The sequence below is a fragment of the Ailuropoda melanoleuca genome, chromosome 1, assembly GCF_002007445.2.
Source record: "Ailuropoda melanoleuca isolate Jingjing chromosome 1, ASM200744v2, whole genome shotgun sequence".
Taxonomy (NCBI): Eukaryota; Metazoa; Chordata; class Mammalia; order Carnivora; family Ursidae; genus Ailuropoda; species Ailuropoda melanoleuca.
This window is the reverse complement of record NC_048218.1, coordinates 10,602,009-10,612,141: the sequence shown is the minus strand read 5'-3', so window position 1 is coordinate 10,612,141 and position 10,133 is coordinate 10,602,009. Positions and strand designations below refer to the sequence as shown.

The 10,133-nt window shown below is 43.3% G+C and overlaps 1 protein-coding gene across 1 annotated transcript; it reads right to left on the bottom strand.

Moving 5' to 3' along the window:
* Positions 1-303: 303 nt before the first annotated feature.
* ATP5PO (ATP synthase peripheral stalk subunit OSCP) lies at positions 304-8,864 on the bottom strand. The gene is made up of 7 exons (XM_002919573.4): positions 8,734-8,864; positions 7,528-7,578; positions 6,438-6,548; positions 4,024-4,153; positions 3,132-3,244; positions 776-862; positions 304-483 (listed from the first exon to the last, which is right to left on the bottom strand). The coding sequence occupies exons 1-7, from the start codon at positions 8,767-8,769 to the stop codon at positions 370-372; spliced, it is 642 nt and encodes a 213-aa protein (XP_002919619.2). The 5' UTR covers positions 8,770-8,864; the 3' UTR covers positions 304-369.
* Positions 8,865-10,133: the final 1,269 nt, after the last annotated feature.

The window sequence follows — 10,133 nt, the reverse complement described above, 5'->3', positions numbered from 1 at the left end:
AGAGGCAGAAGGAGAGGGAGCAGCAGATTCCCTGCTGAGCCACGAGCCCAACGTGGGACTCGATCCCAGGACAGAGATCACGACTTGACGGAAGGCAGACACTTAACCATCTGAGCCACCCAGGCGCCCCTTAACTGTTTTCCCTCGCGACACAAGCTTCCATAAATTCCTAAGAATAATCTACACAAACTAAAATCTCCAAACAATGGGACCTTTAACCTTTCAACCAGGGGGATTCTGAAAGGAAAATATAAAAAAAAGGCTCCCTGTATTTCCACTTCAGAAAAGATAGCAGACGATGTGTTCTGTTCAGGAAGCATTTTATTGTTGCTCCAAGTTTAGGAATTTTCACTGAGAAAATCAACACTTTCAGAAAACCTCCCGCATGGCCCTGCTCAGCTTCTGAATCTTGGTTTTTGCAGACATATCAGCATATCTCTCTCCAATACGGACAATCATTCCACCCATGATTGACGGATCAGTCTAGAAAAGAAAAAAGGTTGGAAACGTGAAAAAGCATGGACATTTCATTGATAGAAAGATGAAAAAGTGCTTTGAAAAGTCTACATACTGCACAAATTAAGGTGTTACAATTACGTCTAGAGAAAAGCAGAAGTCAAATTGTGAATGGAATCCATAATCATTTAAGTCAAAAATGTAAAATTCCTACTACAAGCAATTGAGTATATCATCAGATTTTATTTCTCACTTTCTATAGCCATTCGACAGAGTCAGACAACCTGAGGAGACACACCAGATATAATTAAAAACCTACCTTAACTTCCAATTTCAAGACTTGGCCTTTACTTAGGAAGCTCTTCAGGACCGTTTTTAATTCAGTAAGAGTGGCTTCATCTAAAGGCTAAAAAGGGACAAAACCATCCTTTAAATTTAGATAAAGCACAACAGAAACTTTCCACAGTAAAAGAAAAGGAAGAAAATCCCCCAGCACACACCGACAAGACTGGCCTGGTGAATCCCCGCGTGGAGCCATCGGGGGGCAGCCAGGGCCCTGTCGCACGGAACACCTCGCTGATGCCCGTAAGCGCCACTCCCTCCCATCTCTGCTGCCCCGCACGAGCAGTACCGCTTAGACAGGAGGAAGGAGGAAAACCCTGAAGTGAACAATGCTTGAGGACACAGGCCTCTTCTCTGTGCAGCCCCGAGGGCCTGTCACGAGGCTACTATTTCCCTGGATTGAAAGCTGCAGGTTAACCTGGTCCTAGAACGTTTAGGCCCCATGGTTGGCAGGAGCTCCGAGGCACGGCCCCGCCCTCTCGGAGCCTCTGGGCGTGCCTGGGCGCCCAGCTCTGCACTCTACTCTGACAGCACGAGCACCCCGCCCGTCCAGCCTGTGTTTGCTCCTCCTGACCCCACTCTTACTCCTGGTGAGGTGAGGATGAGTAGGGCTGGAGAGGCCTCTCACCCATCACAAAGCTGAGCTCCCCATCCCCATGTCCAGGAGTCCAAAAGCTAGCAGAAAAGCGTTCCGCCTTTGCAAAGACGGAACAATGTCTCTTGTGGGGGGTGGTGCTGTAAAAATCTATCAGTGTTTTGTTTTTTAAGATTTTACTTATTTGAGAGAGAGAGCATGTGCGGCAGGGGAGAGAAGCAGAGGAAAAGGGACAAGAAGACTCCACGCTGAGCGTGGAGCCCGAAGCAGGGCCTTGTACAAGCCTGAGGTCATGACCTGAGCTGAAATTGAGAGTTGGACGCTTAACTGACTGAGCCACCAGGAGTCCCAAGTCTATTAGTGTTTAATCAAAACATTATTTGCTCAGTCCCCAGGCTAGAGAACTTGGAAGTACGTGCACACCCCCCGCTGAGACAGGTACTAGGTGCCAGGCATTTCACACCCACTATCTCCTGGAATCTGCATGACTCTGGGCGGCTAGCCATTCTCTCATTTTCTGTAGGAGAGCAGACATTCCGAGTGGCTAAGAAACTCACCTGACGTCCCACTTGCTCCAATATATGCAATCAGTCTGTTTCTATAGTCTGTGCCCTTAGTCATTAATCAAGGAGTAATTTTTTTGTTTTTAACCAGTGGAAACTTATTCACCCAAGGAATTTCAACACCAAAAGCATTAGCAACAGTTGGTTCTAAAAAACTTTTACAAAAATATGCACCCTTTAAAAAAATCATGTCCTTGTAATCTCTGAGTGACCTGTACCAGGGCTTAGCCACGGGGACGGTGTGACCATCGGCCGGGTGAAGCCTTGTCTGGGCTCCCATCAGGGAGAGCTGGTGCGGTCCCCGCGGGCTCGGATGAAGGCCTGAGCTGTGATGCTTCTCAGCCAGTTACATGCTTCGTTGGCACCAACTACGGAACTATAAGCGTGCAAATATTATTACGTGCTAAAATGTCTGACACTGTGCTCTTTTGGAAAATCAGAATATCTTTTACACACCAGAAATACTAATCTAGACGAGGTCAGGGGCTGCGTATTCCAAGCCAATCTACCATCCTCTACTGTTACTTAAGCCCCACAGGCTGTGAGGAGGAAGGAAGGAAACAGGTATTTAAGACACCAACAAAATTAATTCTGGGGACGTAGTGCAGCTTAAAGAACACGCACTTCTGAAAGAGAGTCCTATGTTCAAATCCCGATTCCATGTTTTGTCACCCTGGGCAAGCAACTTCATTTCCTTGGATTTCCTCATCTATAAAATAAGGATAATTCTACCTCACATGGAACTCTGATATTAAAATAATAAAGTACCTAGCATATAGTAGGGTTCAAAAAAGAATGGTGTCCGTTATTACAGCCCATTTCAACAATGCAACAAGATCAAAGGGCCTACGTGTCCTACGCTCCCATCCACCGCCACAGAAGAGACACTCTAGTTTCAGGAGCCCGCTCACTAAGGTATTTACAAAATGACTCAAACCACTACGTCCTGACACATTTACCCCAGTCTGGTCCTTCTGAGTAGTCCCTGGTGAGGGAGGCACCAAGAAGATACACACTGGCCCTTCCAGAGCAGAATTAAGAACCGAAGCAAACCTCTTAAGTGACAAGTCACCTTTACCAATTCCTGCATTTCAGCCTGTTTTTTTCTTTTCATTATGCAAAACGTGACGCATGGAGTGTCGAAGCAAATCCAGTGGCAACAAGCTGTCACTTACAGATGCAGTGGTCACCGTGCACGGCACTTCTCCACGGTGGACACTCATTATGGTCGAAAAGGCAGAAATGACTCCAGGGGTATTGTCCAAGCGACCATTCTCAGCAAGCAAATCTGGGAAAGGGAAGGTGTCAACATGAAACTCACTCAGAACAGGTTATTCATGAGGTATTGTATTCACCTCAAAAGCAAACTCAGATTTGTGGCCTTAACATGCCACATTCAACATCCTTCAGGAACGTGAATAAAGATGCCACTTGTTATTTTAAAAAGCATATTCAGCGTTTAAAAGAACCAGCACCGATTCGCGTCTCAATCAGTAAGGTGGCTATGCGGGGGAGGTCCCCCGGGTCTGCAACAGCTGTCTTCATCGCAGCCCGTAGGAGACTCGCCTACTTCTGGATGGACTCTAACCTCAAATTAACATGCGTCAATATTCAAAGATGACGACATGAACACATATTCTTTGCAGCTCGTATTCTGCTTGACCAAGGGACTTCAAAAGCCAGCCAGATGCACCAAAGAACACAAACGTCTTCAAGGACGGCGGTACCACCACTGGCTACAAGCCATTTTCTTGGTATGAATCCCAGGGGTCTTCTCCCCAAGCTGAACGTACTGACTGCAGTTACTTTCTTACACCTTTTTTTTTTTTTTTTTTAAATTTTTACTTTCTTACACCTTAATAACCTTCAGACAGTGCTCCTCAAACCTGCATGCACAAACAGTTCGCTCGGGGAGCTGGTTCAGACGCAGGCTCTGATTTTGCGGGCCGGCTACGTCCTAAGCTGCTTCACTGCCAAGACACAGGTGGGGCTGACGTGCCTGGTCCACGGGCCACACTTCCAGCAGCAGATTTTCAGGGACTTTGGTGGAAAAGATCTAATACTTACTGATCAGGTTGGATGTGAGGGGAGAGAACCTTTCTTTCGCGCTCATGTCATTTAGGCTTTTCACTTTCACGGAACGCTTTATATACGGATTCATAATGGAAGCAGCCATTTTGGGTTCCTTCAAGATTTGCTGAAAGTACCAAAAAAAAAAACTCTTTAAAGCATAAATGATCCTAACTGCCACAACATACCTTCTTATGAATCATGTATTTCATTAATTAAATCAGCACTCAAGCACGTATGAAGAGAAGTTTACAATTAAGTAATTTTCACTGCCTTTGAGAATACACCGTTACCTTGATTTTACACAGGGTATGATGATATTTCTTGAAAAAATTTAAAAACACTTTATAAAGTTTCTTAAATTATTTTTGCTTTTTAGGAGAGATTATAAAAAAAATGAAACAGCCAAAAGATTCGATGAACGGCATAGGTTAACGTATTTAATACAGGTAATACTCTATAGATTTTCACATACTATGAGGCGGCCAGTGATGCCAACACTCAGATGCGGACCTAAAAAGGTGCTCGAAAGGCAAAGGAGGCTGCTTGTCATGCCCTTTCCGGGGGCCTCTCCGTCTCAGACCGATCCTGACTCTGTCCTGCCTCTTACAGAGCCCCGTGAGACCTCTGGTGTTTCCAGAGGTGCCTCAGTCAGTCTGGGAGGGAGAGCGGACAAACAGTGGGTGTGCAGCTACCAGGAGAGACACCATGTGTCTCCATTTTGTTACTTCATAAATGTCTGTTTTCAGTGACCCAGGGGAGCTTCCAGCACCTTGCTCCCCTTAGTATCGGGCCAGAGTTCAATGAACCAACAACGGCTGTTTCCATTTGCACACCTTTCAGTTAAATACCTCCGGTAGCCTCTTCTCCCAGGCTCCTGGCCAGAATTCTGTCTCTAATCAGGTGACTTGTCAGGCTAAAACTTCAATTTGATTGACTCCGTAGAAACAACATGTTCCCCTAAAAACTGCTGACTTACACAAACGAAAAGCATTCTGGGCTGAGGGGAATGCAGTTTTTCAGGTTTCTTATCTTTTTCTGCTGCATCGTCCAGGGGCAGCTCCAGGGGCAGCTCGGGGCATCTGTGCAGCGTCACACTCTTCTCTCAGGACCAAAACACTTCTCTCAGGACCAAAACACGGCTCGCGTTTTATAGCTTCTTAAGGTAACTGCCACCTTTCTATGTCTCCACATCTTAACTGATTTCCAGGTTTTAGTCAAATCCCATTCTAATGACCACAACCCAGGTCATGCTCTCCACTATGAACACCACTGTTCAGGTTTAAAATGGGCATAAATGACAAGTAGCGGGCAATAATTAACACCTCCAAAAATGCCTGCGTGAGAGCCCGCCTGCTCTTGCAACCCCGTCCCATGCGTCTCCAACAGTAAGGCTGTTGGCTCTGTGTGGCTCATAATCACACCAACTAAGACCGCAAGCACGATCTGCAGAGATAACTAGACAAAGAGGACAGAGAGCTAACATTATTGTCTGCTTGGACAAAAGGTCCGATAAAAAGCTTAAAATGAAAAATGAACAAAATATGTAAGTATTATCCTTTATGACTAGCCGGTGAGGGTTTTTTTCTTCCGAACAGTAAGATAAAAAAATCTTTAGAAATAAGTGGATTAAAAATACAAGAACTTCTTAAAACATAAAACCAAAAAAAGAGCCAAACTCTTTCTGGAGAGAGTATACACTAGACTCTCCTTCTTTAATCCAGAACTTATTGGTGGAGGTGACCAACTACAAAGCAAAAAGAGAAGGGCAAGCAACAAAACGGGCAGGAACTTGTTAATTAGAAAACGGAGTTAAAATTACAGCAGAGATTCTCCTCTTTAAGTTACATAGTAGACTTTTGTTAATTCAATTAATTTATTCTTTTTATGTTAATAAAAATGTAAAAATAAACTTTCCTCCGTAAGCTTCATGATTTATCAGTTCTCTTATATCATCACAGACCTTTCCTAATTTTGCTGCCCAGCGTGCTCTGCTTGGTCATTTTCTTCTCACATCTTGGGAATAAAATAAAAATTGAAATGGAGGAAAGGATTCGTAAAATAAATTCCTAGTAAACCACGTTATAATACATTCTAAAGACTATTTTGGAAATATCTGAAATACAAACACAGATTTTCAAAGGTGACTTCTATTTCTTCTCTTAGCCCCAAATCTTGGTTCCTAATATTAATATCCTGATATGTATCCACCTGTACCCATTATGCAGTAGGTTCAGAATAACAAGACCCAGTACTATCACTATCAACATGATTACAGAAAATAGGTTTTTCTTTTTTTTGGTAGTCCATTTTCTCTTAGGATATACCTCATTAGGGATACGTGGCCAAATAATTAAAGCAAAACACAGACGACGGAAATTTAGTAAGTAATGAATAGAAAAGCTACTTACTGCTACTCTCAACAATTCCTTCTCTACTTGTTCCAGTTTATTCTGTTTAGATGCAGCAGAATAAAGAGCAGTGGCATAGCGGCCTTCGATACCATATACCTGAACAGGTGGCTTTAAAAAAAGGATGGGGCAGGGGAGGAAGAGGAAAGGAAAATCAGTTAAGACAACATCATACTGCCAATAGGAAGATTAAGTATTTATATTAAAAAAAATGACATCATTTATAGCATAAAACAGTTTAAATATGTCATCAAAGAGCTATTCTGAATGGCAATTCTCAAACAAATCAGGGCTGTTTCCTTGGCGAGGTCGCTCCATCTTTGAGCTTCCGATTTTTCATATTAAAACGAGGTGCTGAGGAAACAGGGTGTCCCTTTCAGCTCTAACTATATAAATCAGATACGTCAATTCTGAGATAAGCTTATGCTTCCTTTGAACCCAGTAACTAATCAGTTCCAAGTACTGGAGATTTTAAACACTGATGGAAGCCAGTTTTGTACATCAGAACCAAGAAATCAGGTATTTATGAAACATATACAAGTATATTTTTATATATTTCATAGTAACATTATAAATTTCCCCTACGGTGCCTCCTTATCACTGTTCAGTTTAATAGAGCTCTTTAGCAACTTACTGGATGCCTGATGCTTGAATTATTTTTCACAAAAACTGCAGGCTTTTTCCCCACACACTATCATCAATATATGACTACATATGCTTGGCGGTGCTATATGGTTGTAGTGGGAAAGCTCAGGCTTTGAATGAGAAAGATTTAGTTCCAGGCCGGCTCTAAGACCAAACTGAGTAACCTTGGGCAGGTTTTCCCAGAGTCCGTTTCCTCTTTTGTAAACAGGAGGACTGGCTACTTTCCATCACTGTAATGGGGTTTTAAGAAATTCTCATAAAGATTATGCATGGGCCTGTCACACACCAGGCATTCAACTTATTCCATTCTCTACTCCCATGCATACATTACATTTTGGAAACCACAAATCGTGCAGAAAGGTTTAGGTAGTACTTATACAAAACTACTGTTGTTTGACTCACACAGTTTCATCTATTTTACAATTAGTAACAAAAACTGACATACCCGCACAAGCTTGGAAAACGGCCTGACCACAGACGTACTAAAGCATCGCACCTTTGAAACAATAATAAAACATTTTAAATGATTAGTTTCTGAGTATCAACACATAATTTACACGAGCTGCTCTTTATTATCTAGGAGTAAATTTCCCCACTGAGAATCATCCCTAGCTGCCTGGGTAATTTGCTTTCTCACCAACTTCTTCATTTGCTAGGAACAGGGTGAAGCTAGCACATGAGTGTAAGAGAGAAAACACAAATCTGGCTGAAATACAGGCTTCAAAAAAACCCAAGATTTTTGGCATTTATATTACCACCCGTGAGGAAGGATTTAATAAAAAGTGGGAAGATTCCAATCATGATATGCAAGAGATGTACTTTCTTAGAATCCAAATGCTAGAGGAAAATAAAGATTAATCCGGAGTATTGCGGCACTCTGATGTGAGCGCAGGTCCTAGCTCTGAGAATGGTTATATTGTCTACCAAGGAGCAGAGTTGGAACCCACTGTCTAAAAAATCTGCAAGGGCACAGGTCACCTTTAAATAATTTCAGTTCTGTTGTGTGCTATACCAACTGGTTGTGGGGATTAAAAGATTTTATCCCTTATAGAAAACTTACCTAAATTGCAAGGTGTCATGATATGCCAAGCATAGTGTTGTTATGTAATACAAAGAGCACGAATTTTCTTTCCAACTCCATCTTCTGTGTGACTGTGCGGGTTCGAATCTCAGCCCTACCTACCCCTTACTGGCTGAGCTGCCAAGGACTAGTCATTTAAACTTCTCCGTCTCATTGTCTTTATAAAAATGTTACAAATAACCCTTAGCATTATTGGTGACCCCTGACAGGTTTAACCACAACGACAAAGTTAAATGACTTGCGGGGTGGGCTGTGTCGTTTCCTCGCGGTCCAGGGAAGCCCGGCCCCCCTCTCTCTTGCTTCTCAAGCTACCTGCTTCCCGAGGCTGTGCTCGGGGGTCGCCAAGGTCAGGCGCGCGTCACCCTGCGCCCCCTGCCCCGCGGGCGTCCACAGAGCGGAGACAGGACCGCCTGAACCGCTTTGCGTCGCCTCCACTCGCAGGGCCCTATAACGCTGAATGGCGGCCACGCTTCCCCAGCTGTGGCCTCACCCCCATGGCCCTTAGCGATCTGGTAAGTTTCACCCTAGGAAGGATCCTCTCGCTAGTTTTCAGGACCTCCGTTCTCTCACCTGCCGGGACAGCCCGGACACTGCTGGGGCGGCCATCTTCTCCGGGTGGCTGTAGGTCAAACCCGACTTAGAGGAAGAGACGCAAGGCGCACGCGTGCGTCAGCGTAGCCGCTCGGCCCGCTGGGAAATGTAGGCGTAGGTCGTCACGTCGCAGGCGCAGGGATCTCCGTCAGGCTGGGATTTGTGGTCTTTAGAAGCAGGTGTTAAGGATTGGACTCATTGAGCTAGTGCGTTCGGACCGCGCCTTAAGATGAAGTCCTTGAGTTACTGAATGGTTCTTACTGTAGGATGGGTTTATTGTTCCTAGTTTTTAAATTTCCATTTAGATAAATAGGTGGCTTATGGTCAATTTCACATTAATTACTAGCTTTATTAGCATCTTTTACCCCTTTTTTCTACTGCGTCAAAGGGTGTATCAAGGGCAGTTCCTTGCGCTGTGTAGAAAGAAACGAGTGTTCCGGCTCCAGCTGTGAACTCTTGCTGCCTAGTGCCCGGGCCCTGACTGCTCCTTTACCTCCACACCCCCTACCCCCATCTCACCACTGACTAGTTGGTTTGCCAGGGCGTGTGAGATTCTGGTGCCTAAATTCTTGATTCCGGGTAGGGCAGAGTGATTATCTGAGATTATCTTGGGGTTTGAGCAAGTGTGACATTGAAACTGAAAACCCAACTGTAGCCTTGGCCAGTTTCTCTGCATTCATAAAAACAGCCGATTTTTAACCTATTTCACCATAAATGGAGTTTACTCTTATTTTTCCCTCCTCTATAGGAGAGAACTGGCAAGCAGAGCACGGGTCGGAGTTCCCTGGTTGAAATAAAGGAGTCCTGTGGTCCATTAAAAAGTTTTTTCATGTTTAGATATATTATAGGAATACAGATTAATTCATTAATTTACCATTTTAGAGTGCAGTTTTCTCACAATTACGAAAAAATTGTGAAAATGCTAGGAACGTAATTGTTTTATCGATCACTCAGAGGCAGCTGTTGTCAATATTCGGGTGTGTTCTCTCCCAGCATTTTTTCAGTATTATAACAAGTGTTATAATAAATATTAGGAAAATAAAGAAGTGAGAAGTATGTAAAGTATTTAGAACAATTGTCTGACAGAGTGGCACTCAATGTTAGTTCTTTATTTTGCATTTGTCTTTATTACATATATGGACTACAGTTCGTATATAATTTAGTTTCTTGCCTTTTTCCTTAACGCAAGAAAAAAAGGATTCTAAGTTATATATGGTTTGTGAATACATGCTTACAATATATAAATATTTCTAAGTTATATAATTTTCATAAGCATATTGTGGCTGCAGAATAACCCATCAAGTGGATACCCTGTATCCTAATTATTTAATGATTTTTGAACATAATTCAGATGTTTTCCAGGTGTTTTTTTTTTCCAT